The sequence below is a fragment of the Grampus griseus genome (assembly GCF_964374135.1).
Source record: "Grampus griseus genome assembly, chromosome: 19".
Lineage (NCBI taxonomy): Eukaryota > Metazoa > Chordata > Mammalia > Artiodactyla > Delphinidae > Grampus > Grampus griseus.
The window spans coordinates 11,870,183-11,894,019 of NC_139013.1; the positions used below are offsets into that span (position 1 = coordinate 11,870,183).

At 52.7% G+C, this 23,837-nt stretch overlaps 1 protein-coding gene across 1 annotated transcript in view; it reads right to left on the reverse strand.

Annotated features, from left to right (window-relative positions):
• Positions 1–16,561, reverse strand: part of AXL (AXL receptor tyrosine kinase) — a 30,365-nt gene extending 13,804 nt beyond the window's left edge. The window contains exons 1-12 of the mRNA XM_082676147.1: positions 16,286–16,561; positions 14,955–15,177; positions 14,526–14,626; positions 13,777–13,953; positions 8,554–8,634; positions 8,307–8,422; positions 4,309–4,519; positions 3,883–4,022; positions 3,036–3,186; positions 2,795–2,821; positions 594–726; positions 209–300 (exon numbers count right to left, since the gene is read on the reverse strand). Coding sequence (XP_082532273.1) covers positions 209–300; positions 594–726; positions 2,795–2,821; positions 3,036–3,186; positions 3,883–4,022; positions 4,309–4,519; positions 8,307–8,422; positions 8,554–8,634; positions 13,777–13,953; positions 14,526–14,626; positions 14,955–15,177; positions 16,286–16,349 — 1,516 coding nt within the window. The 5' untranslated portion in view covers positions 16,350–16,561. The remainder of the gene's footprint in view (positions 1–208; positions 301–593; positions 727–2,794; positions 2,822–3,035; positions 3,187–3,882; positions 4,023–4,308; positions 4,520–8,306; positions 8,423–8,553; positions 8,635–13,776; positions 13,954–14,525; positions 14,627–14,954; positions 15,178–16,285) is intronic.
• Between the last annotated feature and the right edge of the window lie 7,276 nt (positions 16,562–23,837).

Genomic DNA, 23,837 nt, shown 5'->3' on the forward strand with positions numbered 1-23,837 from the left:
CTATGTCTAAGATTCAGTTATTCTAAGGTTGATTCTAAGGTGGTGTGTGGTTCCACGATTCTGTTGCTCTTAGGGTCTGTGGTTCCAACATCCTAGTATTCCAAGGCCTTCAGACACTTTTGGTTCATGCACCTGCAGAAGCCCAACAGGCCCAAAGCTCTATACTTCTTATCCCAAACCCAGGCAGGGAGGCATGGGGTTCACTTACAGGTGGCTTCAGTGGTCCGACGGCTGTAGGACTTGCGAACACGGTACCTGACCACCAGCTCGCCCCTCTCCATTGTTGGTTCGAACACCTCTCTGGGGGGAATAGAGAGGAGATGAGGGCAGGGCAGAACAATGTGGAACCTCCTCCTTCCACCAACAGTGAAAGCGAACGCCATCCCCACCCCCAGGCCTGCCTGCCCTCTCCTCCAGTGTTTGCTGAGCACGTCTTGGATGGCTTTCTGCCTTCCATTCACTCCCCAGAGGCTTGCCCTCATTCTGATTCTCGGTAACCTCTCCTCCTGCACCAGCCTCCTCATGGTGTCCCCACCTCCGGCCCCTCCATCCCAGTCCATGTTGGCCTTCCAACCCACGTGACTCCCACTCACCCATAGCGGGTCTCTTTCTTCCGCCGGTGGACGAGGAACAGGGCCAGGATGAGGACACAGGCGGCAGCCACCACTGCTCCCAGCAGTACATACCACCAGGGCCATGAGAAGGCAGGGACTGGGGGTTCACTCACTGTCAGGGGGTACGCAGGACAGGTCATGGTTGAGGTCTTGGTTCCAGCTCCCTGAGCCCCAAGGGGGTGATGTTGAAAGGAGGCAGGTGTGGATATATTTGATGAGGCATGTGACAGGTGCGTTCCCCTATCTGGGGAGACTGGGCTGGGCTGGACAGGGCATGCAGTGGATACGATAGATAGGAGTGGATGTTCAAGGAAGAGTGTGAAACTTGTAGGATGAGTATGGTAAGTTAAGAGTGGGATGGATAGGGACTTCCCTGGTGGCGCAGTGGACGATAAGACTCCACGCTCCCAATGCAGGGCGCCCGGGTTCGGTCCCTGGTCAGGGAACTAGATCCCACATGCGTGCCACAACTAAGAGAGTCCGCATGCCGCAACTAAAAAGCCCGCACGCCTCAACTAAAGATCCTGCATGCCGCAACTAAGACCTGGCGCAGCCAAGATAAAAAAATAAATAATAATAAATAAATAAATATTAACAAAAAGAATGGGATGGACACTGGGGGACTGTGTGATGCGTGTGGAAGGAGTGTGGGACGAGAGTGAGAGACCTGTGCAAGGTGGGCTGTGCAATGTAATGTGAGCACGGGATGGTCGTGAGTAAATCTCAAGTGGTCTATGGGTGTGTGATATGTGTGATGATCGTGCAAGGAGGGGGGACTTGGGTGTGGAAGACAGATGAGTGGGGAGAGAACGCATACCGTGTAGGACGGGTGCACGAGGCATGTGCAATGAACATGCAAGGAGTTTGAGGCTCCAGGGACCAATGGCCAAGGAATATTTTTGAGGAGGAGTGTGTGATGGCTATGGACGGGTTTTATTTTTATTTTTATTTTTGGCCTCCCTGCGCCTTCTGAGATCTTAGTTTCCCGACCAAGGATCGAACCCAGGCCCTTGGGAGTGAAAGTGCTGAGTCTTAACCACTGGACCGCCAGGGAATTCCCTGGAAGGGTTTTCGTAAAGCAAGGGATGAGAGTAAAATAAACGTGTAAAGGGCCATAGTGTGCAAAGGAGTGTGTAAAGAGTGTCAGATAAGTACTGGAGGAACTGGGATATGTGAGGATTCAGGGAGTATTCAAGGAGTTTTAGATACAAGGAAGAGCAGTATTCGTAAGGATGTAACTTGGATGTGAGGTGAGTGTGCAACAAGTGCGCAAAGGACATGGGAAGGGAAGATGAGAAGCACGGGATGAATGGAAGGGGTGTGCAAAAAGGTGGGAGTGAGTGTGTAAGGAACGGAGGATGGGTATGTGCTGAGTGTACCAGGAGTTTGGTGTGGGTGTGTGCAGAAAGCGGACATGGGTTAGGATCGGCTTGGGGTGAGGGAATAACGTGTAAGGAGTGTCGAGTGAGTGTGCAAGGAGAGTTGCAGAATGTGGGATCGTGTGGACTGAAAGTTTTACAGTGCTTGCAATGTTGGAGGTACGGTGAGTGTGTAAAAAGTATGCAGAGTGTGTGAATGAGAAGTGTGGGTGTGCATTGGGTTTGGGAGGCACGTGTGACGAATGAAGGGTTATAATGGGATGAACGTGAAAGGAGGGTGGGATTAGTGTGGAAAGGTATGCAAAGAAATGCAGGAAGGCATGTAAGGAACGTGGGTTGAGTTACAAGAGGGGCTGTAATAGTGCTAGGAGGGTACAATGGGTGTAGGAGGAATGTTTGAGAATTGTTGGAGAAATATTTGAGAAGGATGGATATGAGGGGGATAACTCACCTGTCTGTTCATTTATCCACCCACCCACCCACCCACCCACCCACCCACCTACTAATTGATTCATCTACCCAACTACCGATCCATCCATCCATCCATCCATCCATCCATTCATCCATCCATCCATCCATCCATCCATCCATCCATCCATCCATCCATCCACCATTCACTGAGTACCTACAATGCACTGGGTCATTCCAGCCACCTCCACCAAGGACCACACAAACCCAAGAAGCAGAGGATTAGAGTGATGAGTCTGAGAAATACGAAAGGGATGTGCAAAGAGTGTGTGTGGTGATGGGGTCCTCACTCGACAATGAGGGAAGGGAGGGAGAAGAGGCGGAAGTCCTTACCCAGCTGGTGGATTGGCTGTCCTTGTCCTGTGAGGAGAAAGGACAGAGGGAGGACATGCTCAGAGAGGGCAAGACTGGTGAGACACAGCTGAGGGAGTGAGGCTCTCAGTAAGGTTCCAGGTAGGAACAGAGCCTAGACTGGGGTAATGCTCAAAGGTACAGCAAGCAAGTCACGGGCATCTGGGAGAGACGAGGTCCCTGTGGGCAGGTTGAAGGGGGCTGAGCACGGCTTTGGAGTTACCTGGGCGCCAGAGCACCAGGGGCACAGGGAGGCTCCAGGGTCCGTCCCCAGCGGCGGTGTAGGCTGCCACGCACACCGTCAGGTTGGGAACAGACCTGTCTCCCCGCAGCTCCAAGGTCACTTCTCGCCTTAGCCCTACATCCATTAGCACCTAGGACGTCCAGACGTGGCATCAGAGTAGAGCTCCAGCCCCTAACGCTTGAGCCTTCACCCTCAGCCTCAACTCCCCATCGTTCTCAAAGCCCTCTCCTCTCTCCTCATCTGCAGTCCCTCATCCCCTACCTCTTCCTACCCTTCATTTCTCATCCCCCATCCCGTCCTCTCCTTTCCATTCTCCATCTCTACACCCACTAAAATAACAGCTCCACCAGGACTGGGACTTTGTCTCATTCACTCCCACGTCTTCAAGTCCTAGCATGATGCGTGGAACACGGTACTTGTGTTGAAGAACTGAATTCTCATCTTTTCACCCTCATCGCTCCATCCCCTTCTAACTCCCCACCCCCTCTCCCACCCCATCTCTCCACCCCAGGGTGCTGCTTGCTCAGATAGTACCTTGATGCCAATTAGGAAGAGGCACCCCTTCCTCAAGATGTTATGCCACTATCTGCTGGAAAACTGTCCTGGTACATATAGGTCTACTGAAACGCTTTGTACGTGATTCAGAAATAGCCATCCCTAACCCTCTCCCGGACCCCTTTAACCGTCCCACAATGTGCCCTCCTAGCACAGTGTGATGGTGTCCTACCCAACCCGCTCAACTGTCCATGTCTGTCCTGTCATCTTCTCCCCACCACTCCTCGCTCCTCCACAGCCACTCCGCCCCAACCTAGCCAGCAGCACCCACCTCGGGGGTATCCTGACCTCGATAGGCCAGTCGGTACCCTAACAGGGTGCCCTGCAGGGGCGCCCTTGGTTCCTGCCAATGCACGAGGGCTTGGCTTCCATTCCGCATGGCGCTAACGTTCTCAGGAGGGCCCAGGGGCACTGGAGGACAGGGAAGAGGGGAAGCTGGCATCCCCACCTCTTCCTGACCCCCACCCCTGTTCCCAGGAAGTAGGGCCAGGGTACAGAGGGCATGCACGTGGGCACCTCGTGCAGGCCTCCCGTGAGCAGAAGCACGGGGGAGAGATGCCAGTGTGCCATGCTGAGGAGTCGGGGACGAGGCAGGAAGGGGTTAAACGGGCGAGAGGAGATGCCGGGGATCATACTGATGTACGCGAGGGTCAGTGGGGCAGTGAGCGACGTCTCCTGGCCACAAGCCCCTTCTTACCTCCCTCCAGTGTCTCCACAGGAAGCCAGTGGGTCCAGGGTGAGGGGCCCTGGCTACTGACACACGCCACCCGGATGTGGTAAGGGGTGTGAGGATGGAGGTTGCCCAGCCGCAGTTGGTGAGGCGGAACAGATGCTTGTAAGGTGAGGGGTTCCTCTGGGGGGTCTGGCTCTCCCAGCCAGGTGCCCACCCCATCGTCTGACAGCACAGCCTGGGGAGAGAGGGGCGCGTGAGGACAGGGTGGCCACGCAATCACTGGAGGTGCTCACACAACTCTCAGTGGTGGTGATCCTGCTGTGATGACACAGTTTTGCAAGGATGTGTGTGTGTGTCACAACTCCATGTTAGGGCAACACGGGCACCTGAGTTTGCAAAGCGAGGAGACCACCCAGCTGCGCAATGTGGCTCTGCCATCACTTGCAAATGTCACTTCTGACAAGACTTTCCCTCTCTGAGCCTCAGTTTCCTCATCTGGAAAATGGGGGCTTAGAGGAGCAAATGCCTTCCAGGGCTGCTTAAAGATTCAATGTAGGACAGTTGCACAGTGCATGGCAGGTGGTCAGCATCAACAATAATGACAGTGATGGTCAACCACAGGCAAAAGCAATGTCCCACAATAGAAGTCAGAAGAGGGAATTCCCTGGTGGTCCAGTGGTTAGGACTCTGTGCTTTCGCTGCCGTGAGCCCGCGGTTCAATCCCTGGTGAGGGAACTAAGATCCTGCAAGCCGAGCGGCTCAGCCAAAAAAAAAAAAGAAGTCAGAAGAGTGGGCATCTCTGGGGGCTGAGGGAGCCTTCAAGGGAGCTGAGGAGTGTCTGCATCTTGATTCAGAGGGAGGTCACATAGGTTAAGCAATCTGGGTGTACACCAAAGATTACGCACATTATGTATGTTATACCTTAATTTAAAAAAACAAAAGCCTTGGGACCTCCCTGGTGGCACTGTGGTTAAGACTCCACGCTCCCAATGCAGGGGGCCTGGATTCGATCCCTGGTCAGGGAACTAGATCCCACACGCATGCCGCAACTAAGAGTTCACATGCCACCATTAAGGAGCCAGCGAGCCGCAACGAACACCCGGTGTAACCAAATGACTAACTAAATAAATAAGAAAAGCCTTTTACAAATCTGAACTCGTTTGATCCTCACCTCCGCTTTGCGCTGTAAGTACGTGCTGTGTTTGTGCCCGTTATACGGATGAGGACACTGAGGCTCAGAGAGATGAAATCACTGGCTCAAGGACGCCAGCTTGTCACTGATGAAGTTGGGACCTGAACCCCATCCTGTCTTCAAAACCTTTGCCCTACTGACAACAAGAACGTCCATTTAAGAGCATCAGTAATAGTAATAATACTTCTCTTCTGTTCAGAGAGGCAATGCAGCTTAGTGCCGAAGAGCACGGATACCGCATCTGGTATTCAAATCCAGCCTCTCCCACTCCCTAGCTCTGCACCTCAGTTTCCTCATCTGTAAAATGGGATCACAACAGTGTTTCCCTACTTCGCAGGGTTAACTGAATTGACTCTCGTAAGTGTGTAGAAGAGTGTTTGTGCGTGTCGAGAGTTTGTCATTATCGTTTTGTGTGTGTGAGGTTGTCTGGCCATGAGTGTCAACCTCTGCACACCCTGCACAGAGGCACAGGCTGCTACACCCACCTGGTTGCCAGGAGTGGCACCATCAGGATGGCAGGGGCCACGGCTGGGGAAGACGTCTGTACAGCCCTTCCCCACAGAACCACAACCCGCCACAGCCACACAACCCACAGCCACACAGCTCAGGGGTGCTGCCTTCACCCTGGGGAGCAATCAGGCGATGTAACCACACCACACAGTGTGTTGGGAAGTTTATTGCTTAAGGCTCTAAAGCCAGATTCCTTTGGGTCCAAATCTTGGCTTGGATATTATTTGCTGTGTGATTTAGAGTGAGTGTCTTAACCTCCCTGGGTCTCAGTTCCTGTCTCTGGAAAATGAGCTTCCAAGAGTCCCTCCCTGTCAAGGTGCGAGGTTTAAAGAAATGATGCACGTGAACTGGCTTGCCATCCTGTCAACAGCTAACATTTTCTGAGTGCCAGCTGTGTCCCAAGCACCTTGCCAAGCACACTCCTGGATGAGCAAATTGCCTTCTTACCACCACCCTATGGGGTCAATTTCTTTTTTCATTCCCATTTTACAGATGAGGAAACAGAGGCCCAGATTCAGCAGCTTGCCCAAAGTCACACAGCCCCCATGTGGGGAGACAACAGCATTGCAAGGCCTGGGGAGGAAATGAGCAGATGGTGGGTAGCAGGATGGGGGGAGTAGGTCTCCATGCCTGATCTCTGACCCACAGTGACTGACCAGAAGGGGAACCTCTTCTGGGACAAAGGAGACGTGGGTGCAGACAGTCAGGCTCCCCCTGCCCACTCCACTTCTCTTTTCCCTGGGACGGCTGTGACCTCCCACTTGAACCCTTAGCCCAGGCACAGCAGGAAGTGAGACCTGGAGAGGGAAGAGGGCACACTTCTGCTTTCTTGGGGACACTGGATGGATGTGGGTTGTGGGTACAGTCGGTGCCTGACCTGGCATTTGAGGTCTTCCCAAATCAGCCTGGCCTCTGGGATTGAAATGGTTTTATCCTTTCTAGCCATTGGGGAAGGCAGGTCACTTCCCCTCTCTGGGCCTCAGTTTCTTATCTTGAAAATGGGAAGATGAACAGCCACTCCTTTCTGGGGTTAAAATGTCAATTCAATGTGAGGTTGTCTCCAGGGCCAGAGTCTGTCTTATAAGAAAGGCAGCTCCCGTTCAATCAAGCACTGGCTCTAAATGGTCTTTAGGAGGTCAGGAGTGCCCTTTGGGTTTGGCGAGACAAGGGTTCGAATCCCACATCTGCCACTTCCTGTCTGTGACGTTGGGCAAGTTGCTTAACTACCCTGAGCCTTAGTTACTTCATCTGGAAAATGAGTGTATCCATAGACCCTGCTCCACAAACACTTGAGAGGCTGTGTGAAAAGCTGTAACGCAAGGCACAGCACATAGGTGACATTCAATAAAAGTTGGTCATTTTCCATTATTGTCATCTCCCATCACAGACACTGTCCCATCCTCACTTAAACTCTCAAATCTCAGAGAACTTCAGGCCAGAACTGGATCTCATATTCAGAGATGTGTGTCGCTTTGTTTTTCTTATTCTAGAGTAGGAACAACTTCAGGGCCGCAGGCTGGGTCTAGCTCATCTCAATTGTTAGGTATTCTTCCAGCAAACATTCCCTAGTCGATGTCTGGCCTTGCGTTGGGCAATAAATAATAGGGACCCAGTGGTGGCTAAACCAGGCCAGCCCTGCCCTCCCAGAGCTCACAGTCCAGGGGGAGACAGACTCACCCCCAGACAGTGACAACCCAGGGTGGTCAGGGCTGGGACAGGAGAAGTACAGGGCTGTGGGTACCCGGTGATGACTCTGGGCCCTGCTGTCTCAGGGCTCCCATTCCAGCTAGAGTCAATATCACTAACACTAAATAAATGAAAACAGCCAATAGTGGTTTTTTTTGTTTGTTTTTTTTTTGGCAGTGCCACATGACTTGCGGGATCTTAGTTCCCCAACCAGGGGCTGAACGCACGCCCTCGGCAGTGAAAGCACAGAGTCCTAACCACTGGACCACCAGGGAATTCCCAAAAGCAGCCAATAGTTTATTACACATTTCCAAAGGTCCAGATACTATTTTGTTAATTGCATTCACTCATTGAATCCCCACAGCCAGCCTATCAGGTAGGTACCACCATTATGCCCATTTTATAGATGAGAGAACTGAGACCCAGGGAGGTTGGGTCACCTGCCCAAGCTCATGCGGCCAGCAGCTGGTGGAGTCAGGATTTGAACCCAGGACATCTGGCTTAACCCAAGGCTCTACTGCTTCTCAACACACGAATGGGTGGGAAGGGCTTGTTTCCCAGGGAGAGGATGAGGGCCTGTGGCTGTGGATGGAAGGAGGGCTGAGACGGAGGTGAGGAAAGCCTGAGGTCTCACCTGCAGGGTGCAGTGGGTGAGGGGATAAATGCCACTCAGGCCTGGGGTCCAAGCCACCTCCAGCTCCGTCGGCTGGCTGGAAACCAAGTGGAGGTCGCGGGGCCGCTGGGGGAGCACTGTGGACAGAAGAGGGGAGAAGCTGACCCCTTGCCCAAAGCTCCCCACCCTGCCCTCAACTCCAGCTCTGACCTTTGACCCCAATGCCCCACCCTCTGACACCCAGCTCTCCAGCTCCCTTTCCTGTCACCTGTGATGGTGGCTGTGCGGGACGTGGTGACCCCCTTGGCGTTATGGGCTTCACAGGAGAAAGAAGCAGTCTTGTTCAGGCCTGGGGAGTCATAAGAGGGAGGGGTCCAGTCAGAAAGGGGAAGGAGGGGCTCCCGGGCCACGCTGAGCATCCCTTCCACCACGCCCTACCCGGCAGGGTCAGTCTGGCACCCAGGGGCACCTGCTTGAAGGGAGATTGTGGGAAAGGGAGATAATACACTGGGAACACAGGTCTCCATCCCCAAACACAAGGCCAGCTAACACCCCACCCCACAGACACCCACACAGACAGAGACACATGCACACGCACACACACAGACATATACACTCAGAACCACATACGTAGACGCACACAGGCACACACACTCACACACACGCTTATGCACAGAGATACACATACATACACAGATATACAGATGCACAGGAACACTCATACTCACACACAGACACACCAGACGCACGCACCAGCACACACTGTTATACACACAGACGCACACAGAAACACACACTCACATACAGAGACGCACATACTCGGGGACTTCCCTGGTGGCGCAGCCGTTAAGAATCCGCCTGCCAATGCAGGGGACATGGGTTCCATCCCTGGTCCGGGAAGATCCCACATGCCGCGGAGCAACTAAGCTCGGGCGCCGCCACATTTACTGAGCCTGTGCTCTAGAGCCCGCGAGCCACAACTACGAAAGCCTGCACGCCATAACTACTGAACCCTACGCACCTAGAGCCTGTGCTCCGCAACAAGAGAAGCCACCGCAGTGAGAAGCCCGCTCACCGCATCGAAGAGTAGCCCCCACTCGCTGCAACTAGAGAAAGTCTGCGCACAACAATGAAGACCCAACGCAGCCAAAAATAAATAACCAAACAATAAATTAATTTAAAAAAAACACAAGGTAATCAAAAAAAGAAATGCACATACTCACACCTAGACAAACACACAGACGTACACACACTCACATATACACACAAGAATAGACACAATCACACTGAGCCACACAGACACCTGTCTCGAGGCATACACATCTAATAGACACACACTTAAGAAACAGGCCCTCATGGGGGTGTGGAAATGTAGAGGTGTTTGCTCATTGACAAGCTTAGCTGCTACCAATCCCTCTCCCCCGCACTCACTCACTCTAGCTCCACTGGCCTCCTGATGTTTCTAGAAGGTACTATGCATGCTCCCACCTCGGGAAATCTGCACTTCCGTTCCCTCTGCTTGGAACAGCATTCCCACAGACATCCACGTGGCTCCCTCCTGCCCACCTTCACATTTGTCACTCAGATTCCACCTTCCAGTCGCCTCTGTCCCCAACCACCTTGTTGAAAATTGGAACCTCCCCTCCACAACTAGCCTCTTCCCTGCTTTACTTTCTCTCTGATTCTTCTCATCACAGCACCCTTCCCACAGTCCTACGTATCCTGTTCACTGTGCGTTGACCCCACTAGCACGTCAGCCCAGGAGGGTAGGGGTTTCTGTCTGTTTTGCCCCCTGCTGTATCCCCCCAGGGGCCTAAGATGGCCTGGCGCACAGTAGGTTCTCCACAAATGTTTGTTGAATGAGTGGATGAATTTATGTACTTATGAGCACTTCCGGGTGTGTACGTAGCAACGTGAGCATGTGTAATTCCGTGGGTGAGTTCGTGTGTTTTTGCGTGTCTGGGGGTGGATTGCCTCCCCTTTCTCAGTGTGGTGGTGGTGGGAACACAGACAGATACACACACATGCACGCACACAGAGGCACGTACAAGTACACAGACAAACACAAGAGACGCAGACACACAAACACAGAGAGATACACAACACACAGAGCTATACAACATACACAGATTCACACACACGGCAACAGAGACACGCACACCCGTAATGTCTGGGTGATAGGATGTAAGGAGGACCAAGTCTTCGATCTATGTGTGACTGCAGATCTGTATCTGCCTGTGTTTCTCTGCGTGTCTGTGGATGCTAAACGCGTGCGTCTCCTGCGTTTGTTCTGCGCTGTGCTGTGTTCCCACCACCACCAGCTACCCGCACACACAAAGTTTCCTTTTCTCAGTTAGCAGAGGGAGTAGAAGGAGGGAAAGGCGGCGAGGCCGGAAGGGGGGTGGGCAGGGAAGTTCCCCAGCTCCGCTGCCCAGGCCGCAGTTCCCAGCCAAGGTCAGGTGCCCGGCCCGCAGCCCCCGCTGCCCCGGGGAGGGACAGGACAGCCCCGGGCGAGCTGCCCGAGGGGGCGGGGAACCTGGGTCCCGTCCAGCCACCTGGCACGTGGGGGTCCGCCAGGGTCACCGCGCGGGGACCGCGCTGCCCGCCGCCGTTGGAGCCCTGGGGCGGGATGGGGGTCTGGAGCCCGGTCCAGTTCCGACCGCAGCATTCCTGCCCCCGCGTGAGTCACCGGGGCGCCCCCCCCACCCGGCACTTCCGGCCGGACTGGGATCCCCCTTCCCGGGGCCCCAGCGGCCCGCACCTCGAGGGAGGGGGGAGACAGGGCCGAAAGGGCCTAGGACCCCCTCCCCTCCGGCGGGCTCTCCCTCTACGACCAGCTCCAGATGTGCTTTCCAGATGTACCGTCCCTCTCCCCCTCGGCGCCCGGCGCCACCATCCCCCACCCCAGAGCGCAGTTTGCTTTTTCCGAGGGAATTGGAGGGATGGAAGGAGAGAGGGGGCACGCCCTGAGTCAGATCCAGGGACAGACACACACAAACGGACGAAATTCCTTGAGGCAGCACACACCACGAATTCCTACACACACAGTGAATCACACTTAACATACAGGGGCCTACAGGGCACGTTGCTGGCCCTAAAACAGAAAACTGGTTAACTACACAGGAGGACACTGTTGCCAACACGCAGTGACACAAAAACATTCCCTATGACTGACATGTATACACAAGGGGCTGACACTGACGCACATACACAAAGAGAGACGCACACACACACGAACACAAACACGCAATCGAACGAGCACACGCTGACTACAAACACCTAGCAGCACAATACACACCTAGGCTGAAGCTGACAGACACACAAACCTCCCCGCAGCGCGAGATACACCCACCAAGCAACACACGTACGTTGAGGTTGAAGTGGACAAACGGATACACAACAGGACACAAATCAGGTTGATGTTAACTGGCTCACACAGAAACACACCCAAGCCTTCAAAACACATCTGGACACACTCAGGTTGCTTCAGACACATTCCTCAAGATGCAGGCTGATACGGAAACACACACTTGCATCGACACACGGGGTTGCTGCAGACACACAAACGTGGAGACGCTGCCTTGTGCATATAGGTGGCACAGACACATATATACACACTGGCTGGTGAGTACCTCAAGTTCGTCCACAAAGAGGCAGTCAGGGCTGGGACCAGCATAGCAGGAGAGCAGACAGAAGCAGAAGGGTGTTGTTACTACCTGCTGTGAATCACACACACACACACACACACACACACACACACACACGTCTATAGGGGTCCACGGGACAGAGTCACATACCAACATGCTCACCCTGTGACATACACACAGATATCACAGAGCCATCCATACACAGCCACAGGCAGTGGAACCACACCAAGAAACACACCAGGTTGTCCAATGACACATCCTGAGTCCACAAAGAAACAGAAGGTCCCACTAAGACACACTGACACCTAGAGGCACACGCCTGTAAGCTGGCATCGTCTCTATACAGGGAGGTATGGAAAATAGCCACAAGGCACACTGCCGTCCATCACTCTGCCATCTCTCCTCACACACACATGTGCACTCCACCCTCTCACAGAGAGTCACAGCTGTGAACACACAAACACAAAGAGGGACAGATAGCTGGCCGACACTGGAGTACTTAGTCACACACACACCCCCCCCGCCACACACACACACACACTGACAGCCCCTGAGAAACTTACAGAAACATGCCATAAAGACCCAAACACAGTGGGACAGACACCTAAGGCGACAGTAACATACCTAGTCTCACACACACACGCACGCGCGCGCACACACACACACACACTCTGAGACATACACAGAAGCCAGCCCTCACTAAGGTACACCCTCGTACAAACAGGTAGTTGCACTGAGACACAGATCGAGAGGGACAGGGACACACCCAGACCCCCCACCCCGCCCCACACACAGAGACACACACACAGATCCCCACCTGGCAGCTCCCTCACACGCTGATACACACACAGATCCTCACACCTGCGTCCCCCTGCGTCCCCCATTTCTCCCTCTTCCTGGGATGGGGTGGGGGAACCATCCCCCTCTCCCTCCCCTTTGCCCGGGTCCTGCCAGGCTGACTCAGGCCCCAGAGCTGTGGGCCTGAGTCACCCCTCTGGAGGCCGTCATGCTCACCCCTGCTTCCTCGTACACTCAGGGCCCCCGGAATGCTGGGAATGTGAGCACCTCCTTCCACCCTAAGAGACTCTCCGTCAGGAGTCCCCTCCCCATGCCAGCAGATGGAAGCAGCAGGTTGGGGATGCTGGAAGCCGATGCCCTCCAAGGTCCAGCCGCCTCCCTCTGACTGACTCAGCCTCCCCCATCTGTGTTCCTCTGCCTCTCCTTCCTCAGTGAGGGGAACCCCCCGTGCTCAGGGTCCCCCAACTCTGGCTGACCGCTGTGTGACCCCAAACTAGGTCCTGCCTCATCTGTGAGGTGTGGAAGGGGATGGTCACCCTGAGGCTGGGAGGGTTTCTCCTGTCACTCAGACCTGTCGTGTCTCTCTCCATCTTGGGTTACTTCTGTAAGGAGCTAGGGGAGAGGAGGGCCCAGTTGATTCCTGTGCCCTGCTTAGGGTCAAGGGCTGACACAAGGGGCATCAGACCTCCACACACTTGGCCATGGAGCAGCTCAGAGGAAACCCAGGACAAAGAATTCTCTGCAGAGAGGCTGGCATGAATGGAGGGGGAAAGAGCAGAGAGACAGGGAGACACACAGAGCAACAGAGAGAGATGGAGAACAGAGACAGAAAGAAAACATACAGAGGGAAACGAGATAGATGGGGACAGAAATGCAGAGACAGAGATACTCAGAGACAAAGAGAAAAAACTAGAGGGAGACTCAGAAACAGGGACAGACAGAGAAGGACAGCGGGACGAGCAGACCCTCACACAGAGGCATGAAGGGCTCCCCACTTCCATTCTGTCTGGCCCTCTACACTGAGCTGACCACATCCCTGGACTCACCTGGAACACGGAGTGTGTGCTGGGCACCGTGGTCCACGGTTGCAGCTAGGGAGACAGCATCCTGGAGCCAGAGTAGGTCCACGGGCTCTGGGGGTCCCTGGGCCCGGCAGCTCAGGTTGAAGGGAGTGTTGGCAGCCACAGTCCTGTCCTCAGGCTCCTCCAGGAAGTAAGGCAGACCTGGGCGGGGGGCAGTGGTGAAGTCTGGGGTCCCTCTGAGCCCCCCAGGTGTCTGACTCACCACTAGGACGTTGTAGGGTGCAGGGTCTTTGACCCCTATGTCTGACCCCTCAGGACACCTCTACCCCCAGGAAACGTGATCCCAATATCCGACTCTCCCCACCCATGTCTGAGCTCCAGGACATCTGAGCCTCTCATGTCTCTTTTCCAGAATGTCTTACTCCTTCCTGCTCTTCATGCCACCTTATCTATGTGGAAAGTGAGGCCCCTGGGGGGTGAGGGAGAGGGTTAAGTTGTGCCTCAGACCCTTGATCTGACCCCCGAATGTCCTGCCCCAACCATGTGTGACCTCAGGACAGCTGACAGACCCAAAGATATCCCCCCCCCCGCCCAAAACATATAATCTTGTGCAGGCCTGCCCCCAATAATTTATAGACCCCTCCAGCTGCCTGACCCTCCAAGATCTCTGACATTCTTAGGTTGTACGTCCCCAACGCACGCCGTGAATCCTCCAGCACCCTCTGACCCCTCAGGATTCTTGGTCTCCCACGACCTCTGAGCCCAGGGCTCACCCTCCAGCCCGACGTAGCCAGGCTGGGACACGAAGGTCTTTCTGCCCAGGACCACGGCACACTGGTACCATCCAGCGTCTGAGAGCTGCAGGGACGAGATTCTGACAGGGCAAGAGGAGGGACAGAGAGGTTCAGGGTCAAAGCTGCACCCGGGGAGGGGGTCCTCAGAACTGAAAGAGGAGAGTCTGGGCTGGAAACTCGTAAGACCGAGTAAGTGGGTACTATTATTAACTCATTTTACAGAAGAGGAAAGTGAAAGCCAGGGTTAGTTATGTCACATGCTCAAAGCCATGCAGCTAGCGAGTGGCCACACTGGGGTCCAACCCAGGTGGGCTCCTGCGAGTGACTCTGCAGCCACCATGTGGTGGAGGTGGGGACACAGGGGTCAGGAGGGATGCGGGTCGCGTCTGGTTAGCGGAGGCCGGGCACCTGAGTTGGCTGACCACTTTCCAGTCATCCTGCCCGTCTTCGCCCAGGGGCACCTGGGTCTGGGTGCTGTCTGCCAGCTCTAGGACCTGTCCATCCCGAAGCCAGGTCACCTCGGGGGGCTCCCCCTGAACCTGGAGCTCACACCGAAGGGCCCCCATGAGTCCTCGGGCACCAGTGATGTTCCCTGGACTCCCCACAAAGGGGTGCCCCTCAGCCTGTGGGCCTGCAGGGAGATGGGGAAGAATTCACTCAGGAAACCCTGCTCCCCTCCGACTCCTTGGTTCCACCCGTGCCGGCCTGCCTACTGCCAGGACCCCGCCAGGCCCTTAGGCCCACATAGTTGCAGAGTGACCTCAGCAGGGGGTGTGGAGGGTAGAGGCTTTGAGGGGAAGATGGGAGCCTTCCCTGGGGACTGGGGTCCGGCCTCCAGCCTCCGTCCGTTGGGAGTAGGCCCGGGGTCTGGCAGCCTCCCACGCCCTGACTGCCCGGCAGGCCTGCCCTCCCTTAGCGTCTCTAGAGACTTGACAGATTAGGCTGGTGGATGGTGGGGAAGAAAAGGGAATGGGAGGGAGAGGAGAGAGAGAGAAACAGGGAAGGAGAGTCAGAGAGAGGAACCAGAGAAAGTCAGGCAGACAGAGAGGGACAGACACCCGGAGCGACAGAGGATAAGAGATGGAGAGAGACACCCCAGAGGGGAAAAAGTGGTAGGAGAGACACACAGAGGGAAATGGACAGAAAGAGACAAAAACAGACTGACAGAGACAGTGATAGAGACACTTAGGGCACAGGGAGAGATAAAGACAGAGACTGGAGAGAGAGAGAGAAATGGAGACCCACAGAGATGGTAGGATTGGAGGCAGAGCCCCTGGCCCCAGAGGTGGAACGCGCAGACAAACAGCCCTGGGGTAAGGAGAAGTGGGGGTGACAGTGACGAGGGACTTCCCCTAGGGCTCTGGAGCCTCCTCATCCCGCTGCCTGACTTAGGGCTCCTTTCTGGAAGATTCCTTTCCAGGCAGCCCCCAGCTCAGCCCCTCTCCCCAAGGCCCCCAACTCAAGTCCAGCCCCTACCCTTGCCCTCAGCTTCTCCTGTCTGTCTGTCTGTGTCCATCTCTCCCCATCTCTGACCCTCTTAGTTTCTGTTTCTTGCCCTTCTGCTCTCTCAAGAGTCCCTTTTTCCTTCCCTCTCTTGGTCTGTCTCTGTGTATACCCTCCCCCTCTGTTGTCCCAAGAAAACTCCCTGAGCCAGACCAGGACTCCCGACTCACCCCCCTCAAACACCTGCCATCCATCCCTCTCCTTTCCCTCCTCCCCCAGCGCCCCCCATCACTCACCCTTGGGAGCCACGCACCCCCAGTAGCACAGCGCCCAGCACCAGGCCAGCAGGACCCTGCCCATCCTCGGGGCACCACGCAATCAATGTCAAACTTTCCTCAGAAGTTGCTGGGAACCCCGTGGGGGAGGGGGCAGGGCCGGGTTGTGCCCGGCCCTCCCCCCAGCTCCGGGCTCCCCGGATTTGGCACTGCCCGCCTGGCACAGCGGAGCGGGGGGCGCCCTCACCCGGCTCTGCTCAGCGGCGCCTTCCCAGCTCCCCTGCCTCCTTCTCTCCCTCCCAGATTTTGGGCAAGGCTTTCCCCGCCCTTGGCTTCCCCCCCCCCTCCCCGCCTCCGCCCACCAGCCGGAGCCCAAGGGGCCACCTGGACTTCAAGGGGTTAACGCGGAGAGAAGAGGACCAGCTCTGTCTTAAAGGGGCCCTGGAGGGAGGCTGAGGAGGGGGAAGGGGGCCCCAGGTGGCTACGCCCCTAATCGTGGGCCAGCGAGGCAGGGAAGCTGTGCGTCTCCCTATCCCGGCTCTGGGCGCTGTCCCTCTGGGCTCTCTCAGTGTCTGGTAAACATTCCTCCAGAACTCCTCTCCCCTCTGCGACGCCCCCCTCCCCTGCCTCCACCCCCAGCCCAGCCCAGCCAGGCACTCCCCCTCTCACTCACAGCTCCTCAGACAAGGACACACACACACACACACACACACACACACACACACACGCACTCACACACACTCACAGATGTCATCCACACACAGAGGCTGGGACAGGAGGAGACACGCAGGGGCACGCCACCGGCTCACACTCAGACAAGCCAGGTCAGGAGCTCCTCCATTCGTGGAGAAACCAGAAACGGGAGGACACTGCTGCGTGGGCATCCCTGGGGGAGGACTTGGGGAGACGTGGATCCTCATACAAAAGAGATCCACATGGGCACGGAAACAGGACATCAGTGGATGGGCACTCACAGGGGTGCCCAAAGACCTGGGTGGGAATCCCGCCTCTACCACTAACCCTGTGACCTTACAAGTGACTGGCCTCCCTGAGCCTCGCTTTGTCCATCTGTAAGGTGGGAACAGCAATAGAACCCACTTAGCAGGCTATGGAGAAGCTGTCCTGGGACAGTGCACGTGCAGTTTTTTGCACGTGGTGACGACAGCTGACAAGGTGCCCTTGATTTTTTGCATCTCATCTGTATGTCTCTCTGTGCACTTGCATGGCTGTCTCCCTCTGGTGGATTGTGTATCCTGATCCTTGTAGATCCAAGGCCTGTGTGCTGGTTCTCCTGCTTGTCCGTTTACTTCCCACCATGTGTTTTGCACGTGGTGGAGGTGGCGGTGTTGGGGGGGTCTCTGCAAGCCTGAGTGTCTGTGTAGGAGGGGGCTGGCCACCCATCTCTCTGCTCTTGGCTGTTCTGTTTGTGTATTGGCATCCCTACAGCTCCTTATAAACTCCTCTCCTTTCAGCCTCCCAATGTCTCTCCCACCTGCCTCTTCTCACTCCGAGGAGTCCAGCCCCATCCTTTCCCACCAGGACCCTGCCTTGGCCTCCTCCCTGGCCTCCCCCCAGGCCTCCTTGCCTCCACTCTTACTCCCTCCAACCCATCTCCCATTCATAAGCAGAGGGATGTTTCTGAAACTCAAATCTAACCCTGTCCCCTCCCTGCTTAACCTTGGCTCCCCACTGCCCTCAGGGCGAGCTCCCGGCTCCACAACCTGGCACTCAGGGCTCTTCCCCATCAGCTTTCCTGAGCTGTGTCATTTGTGTCCCATTTCAGTGACAGCCTCAGCATCTATTCTGCCACCCAAGCCAGACCCTCAGGGTCCTCTTGGACAGCCCCCACCCTCAATAAGTTTCCAGGTGCCAAGGAGGATTCGATTTAGCCCCACAAACCTTTCTCCTGCCTGGCCTTGCTGTCCTTCCCATGGTCTCACCCTGGTCCAGCCCCATCTTCTCCCACCTGGACCCCTGCTCTGGCCTCCTCCCTGGTCTCCTGGCCTCCACTCTCTCTCCCTCTAACCTGTCAACAGCAAGAAGAATGTCTCTCAATCCCAAATCAAACCCTTTTCCACCTTTGCCCCAAACCTTCCAAGATAAACCCCGAAACTGCTTGCCTTGACCCCTCATGTCCACCTGGCTCCTTTCTCTTGTTCACAAGCTTTAGGGCCTCCTCCTGCAGCTCTATGCCCCCAACTCCTACACACCCTCAGCCCCATCTCAATTGTCCCTTCTCCTTGGCATCACTGCCTGGTCCTTCCCAGTCAACTCTAGGTCCCCGTGTTGTTCACTCCTAACACTTTGTCCTTTTCTTTGGCTTGGGTTGTCACAATATATTTATTGGTGTGACTGTGTGTCTCATGGTCTGCGGGCTCTGGGAGTGTAGGCACTGGGTATATCTTGGATACCACTGTGTCCACACCACCATGTAAAAGACCTTTCCTAAAGGGGCCAATTCATTATTGTGGCATTTTGGGGGGACGCAAATATGTGCAAAGATCTGCCCACTTGTTTGAATACGCTGGGTGGCCCTACACACCTAGGACACAGTGGACCCAGCTGTGTGCGTGGCCAACTTGAATCTGTGTTCGTTCTTTCAAGAACTATTTGCTGAGTATCTAATATGTGTTTGCAATTGGCTTTCAAATGCATTTTATTTATTTATTTTTTATACATAGTATTTTTATTTTATTTTTTATTTTATTATGGTCCCGCTGTGCGGCATGTGGGATCTTAATTCCCCCACCAGGGATGGAACCCTAACCCTAGCCCTACAGTGGAAGCACGGAGTCTTTTAAACGACTGGACCCCCAGGGAAGTCCCTCAAATGCATTTTAAAAATGAGATGGGGGAATTCCCTGGCGGTCCAGTGGTTAGGACTCGGTGCTTTCATTGCTGAACTGCTGAAGGTGCAGGTTCCGATCCCTGGTCGGGGAACTAAGATCCTGAAAGTCGTGAGGCGCGGCCAAAAAAAGAAAGGTGAGATGGACAGGTGGATAGAAATGTTCCCTGTGCCAGAGGCGGGGATTCCACAGTGAGCAAGACTGCCCTCATGGAGCTCATATTCCAAGTGGAAGAGGGAGAAAAGCCAGAGAAATGTTTATCAGATTGCAACACGGGAAGCGAAGAAAAATAAAGTTGGGGAAGGGATATCAAGGGGAGCGGGGGCAGTGCCATTTTAGAGAAAGTAGTCAGGGAAGTGCTCTCTGAGGTTATGATCAAGTTCTGAAGTAAATTAGCAAGTGAGTCATATAGGAAAGGGCATTCCAGGCAGAGGGAACAGCCGGTGCAAAGGCCTGGGGGCAGGCCTGCAGGGAACTTCAAGGAGAAGACCCGCGTGGCTGGAATGGATGGGGGTCAGGGAGTAGGTGAGATCAGGGAGGGCATTGGCCTGGGGAGGAGGACTTTGGCTTTTATCCTAAATATGACAGAATGCACTAAGGGGCTATTCCCCCCACCCAGCTTTACTGAGGGATAATTGGTCAAAATGTATAAATTTAATGGGGAATTCCCCGGCGGTCCAGTGGTTAGGACTTGGCCCTTTCACTGCTGAGGGCCCAGGTTCGATCCCTGGTTGGGGAACTGGGGAACTAAGATCCCACAAGCCATGCAGCATGCCAAAATAAATAAATAAATAGATAGATAAATAAATAAATAATAAATTTAAGGTGTACACCATGATTTACTACATGTATATATTGCAAAGGGATTACCACAATAAAGTTAATTAACCCATCCATTACCTCACATAGTTACCATTTTTTGGCATGTATAGTGAGAACATTTAAGATCTACTCTCTTAGTAAATTTCAAGTATACAGTACAGTATTAGCTATAGTCACCATGCTGTACATTAGGTCCCCAGAACTTATTCATCTTGTAACTGAAGATCTGTACCCTTTGATCAACATCTCCCCATTTCTCTCCCACCCCCAGCCTCTGGCAACAACAATTCTTTTACTTAATTAAGTAATTATTAATTAATTTTTATTGCGAGACAATTGACCTATAACACTATATTAGTTTCAGATGTACACAGTGATTCTCTATTTGTATATGTTGTGAAATGATCACTACAGTAAGTCTACTTAACATCCATCACTACGCAGTTACAATTTTTTTTCGTTATGAAACTTTTAAGATTTACTCTCTTAGCAACTTTCAAATGTATAATACAGTTTTATTAACTATAGTCACCATGCTACATGACATCTCTCTGTTTCTATGAATTCAGCTTTTTTAGATTCCACATATAAGTGAGATCACACAGTATTTGTCTTTCTCTGTCTGACTTAGGATAATGACTTCAAGGTCCATCCATGTTTGTCACAAATGGCAGGGTTTCCTTTTTTTTATGGCTGAATAATATTCTGTTATATATCTATATCACATTTTCTTTTTTTTTAATTTTTTTTTTTTTTTAATTTTGGCTGCGTTGGGTCTTCGTTGCTGCACGTGGGCTTTCCCTAGTTGCGGCGAGCGGGGGCTACTCTTTGTTGTGGTGCACGGGCTTCTCCTTGCAGTGGCTTCTCTTGTTGGGCGGAGCATGGGCACGTGGGCTTCAGTAGCTGAGGCTCGTGTGCTCTAGAGCGCAGGCTCAGTACTTGTGGCACACAGGCTTAGCTGCTCCATGGCATGTGGGATCCTCCCGGACCAGGGCTTGAACCCATGTCACCTGCGTTGGCAGGCAGATTCCTAATCACTGTACCACCAGGGAAGCCTGTCACACTTTCTTTATCCACTCATCTGCTGACACTTAGATTGCTTCTGTATCTTGGCTATCGTGAATAATGCTGCCATGGACACAGGGGTGCAGATATCTCTTTTGGGACACTGATTTTGTTTCCTTTGGATATATACCAAGGAGAGGGACTGTTGGATCCTATGACAATTCTGTTTTTAATTTTTTGAGGAGCCTCCATATTGTTTTCCATAGTGGCTGCACCAATTTACATTCCCACCAACGGTGCACAAGGGTTCTCCACTGGGAGGCAGAGCAGGGGAGAGACCTGATTTGATTTGGGTTTTTTTTGTTTTTTTTTTTTGCGGTACGCGGGCCTCTCACTGTTGTGGCCTCTCCCGTTGTGGAGCACAGGCTCCGTACGTGCAGGCTCAGCGGCCATGGCTCACGGGCCCAGCCGCTCCGCGACACGTGGGATCTTCCTGGACCGTGGCACGAACCCGTGTCCCCTGCATCGGCAGGCGGACTCTCAACCACTGCGCCACCAGGGAAGCCCTGATTTGGTTTTAAAGGCCAGTAAGTGAAAAGTTGATGGGAAACTTTCTAACAGAGGGATCAGGACCTGGACACACTATATGGGAACATTTATTATTGAGATATGATGAGCCTGGAAGGGGCCCAGCCCACCCAGTGAGGAGCTCTTGGGCCAGAATGAGCCCAAATCTGATCTAACTTCCAGTTTACAGAGAATTCCTGGCAATGGAAAGACATCTTGAGCACCCCAAAGATGCCATCAGCCAAATCTGGGATGTGAAAAATGACACAGGGCAAACGACCTGTGTGACTAGTTTCTTGAAGAAATTAGTGGCATTACCAAAGGGGAAAGGCAGGGAGGGATAAATTAGCAGTTTGGACTTAAAATATACACCCTACTATATATAAAATAGATAACCAGCAAGGATCTACTGTATAGCACAGGGAACTACTCAATATCTTGTAATAACCTATAATGGAAGAGAATATAAAAAAAAGAATTATATATATTTATGTATATGTATAATTGAATCCCTGTGCTGTACATCTGAAACTAACACAACATTGTAAATCAACTATATTTCAACAAAAATTAAAAAAATAAGTGGCATAAAAAAGGTTGGGAATGGTTACAGCTTTAGAAGACCTAAGCATCCAAATGAGGCACTGAATGATGAGCCTTTGGATATAGATTTGAACAAACACGCCTATGAAGTACATTTCTGCAACCATCAGGGAAACGTGAACACTAACACAGCAAAATTGCTAACTGTGATAGGTGTGAAAATGGTATCTCGGTTGTGACTCTTCTTGTTTTTTTCCTTGCGGTACGCGGGCCTCTCACCGCTGTGGCCTCTCTCGTTGCGGAGCAGAGGCTCCGGACGCGCAGGCTCAGCAGCCATGGCTCACGGGCCCAGCCGCTCTGCGGCATGTGGGATCTTCCCGGACCGGGGCACGAACCCGCGTCCCCTGCATCGGCAGGCGGACTCTCAACCACGGCGCTACCAGGGAAACCCAGTTGTGACTTTTAAAAAGTGGATTTTAGGGAATTCCCTGGTGGTCCAGTGGTTAGGACTATGCTTTCACTGCTGTGGGCCTGGGTTCAGTCAGGGAACTAAGATCCTGCAAGCCATGTGGCCAAAAAAAAAAAAAACAACAAAAGAGTGGATTTTAAAGGGGAGTTATTTTCTTAATAAGTTAGGAGTCTTTGTTGGGCGTAATGAAAGTTTTGGGTGTAGATAGTGTGAAGGTTATACATTGTGAATATATTTAATGCCACTGAATCGTACACTTACAAGTGGTGAAAATGATAAATATTATGTTATATATATTTTACACCCCCCCAAAAAAAACAAACTGAACCCCACACTGATTGTAAAGACTTTTACTTTGGGGTCCAATAATTATTGTTTAAGACATTTTGAGTTTTTGTTTTTCTTTTGCCTGCTCCTGGAATCATCCTAATTCATGTCAACTTTCATATTGATGCAGTGCAAGGTCCATCCTTCCTCAAATAAATGAATTTGCTGGTATTTCTGATCCCAAGATTCCCTGAATGTGAATTTTGAGTGCAAAGGAAAGCAAGTCATTGCCTTAATTTAAAAGGAGGAAACATCAAACCTCATTCATTCCTTTTCATATCACACTGACATAAAAAGTAGTAATAATAAATCCAAGAACTTAGCACGTATTTTGTTCCTATTAAGTTCCAGAATTTTTCACGTCTCTTCTTTTAAGTTTGGCAAGTCTTTTAGATGCTAAATCTTCAGTGAAGGTGTCATTAACTAGAAAGTGGCAAAGTTAAGATCTGATCCCCATCACATCTTTCTATTTTCCATCATATCACTGTTTTGTGCTACCTCTGTAGAATTTAAGCCAAAAAATAAAGTGATAACATCATGGAAAATTAAAAAAAAAAAAAAAGGAAACTTTAGCTAACGATCTATGCATTGCTGAAGCATTCAGAGGTCGATGTCTGCAATTTATTTTTTGGTTTGTTTTCGGCCGTGCGGCGTGGCACGCGGGATCTTAGTTCCCTGATCAGAGATCGAACCTGCGCCTCCACAGTGGAAATGTGGAGTCCTAACCACTGGACCGCCAGGGAATTCCCTGCAATTTATTCTGAAATGCCTAAAAAAATGAGCTGGCTGGGCAGGTGGAAAGAAGTGTGCTAATGCAGCATGGCAACCAAAGTGGGAGAGCCTAGGCGGTAGCCCATGGGTATTTCCGTATAATCCCCTTAACTTTGCTGCATGTTTGAAAATTGTCATAATAAAATGTTGGGGGGGAAAATGTCTTTTACTATGAGAAATGTGTATTCAATTATTTTCTGAGATTTGCTTTAAAATCACTGTA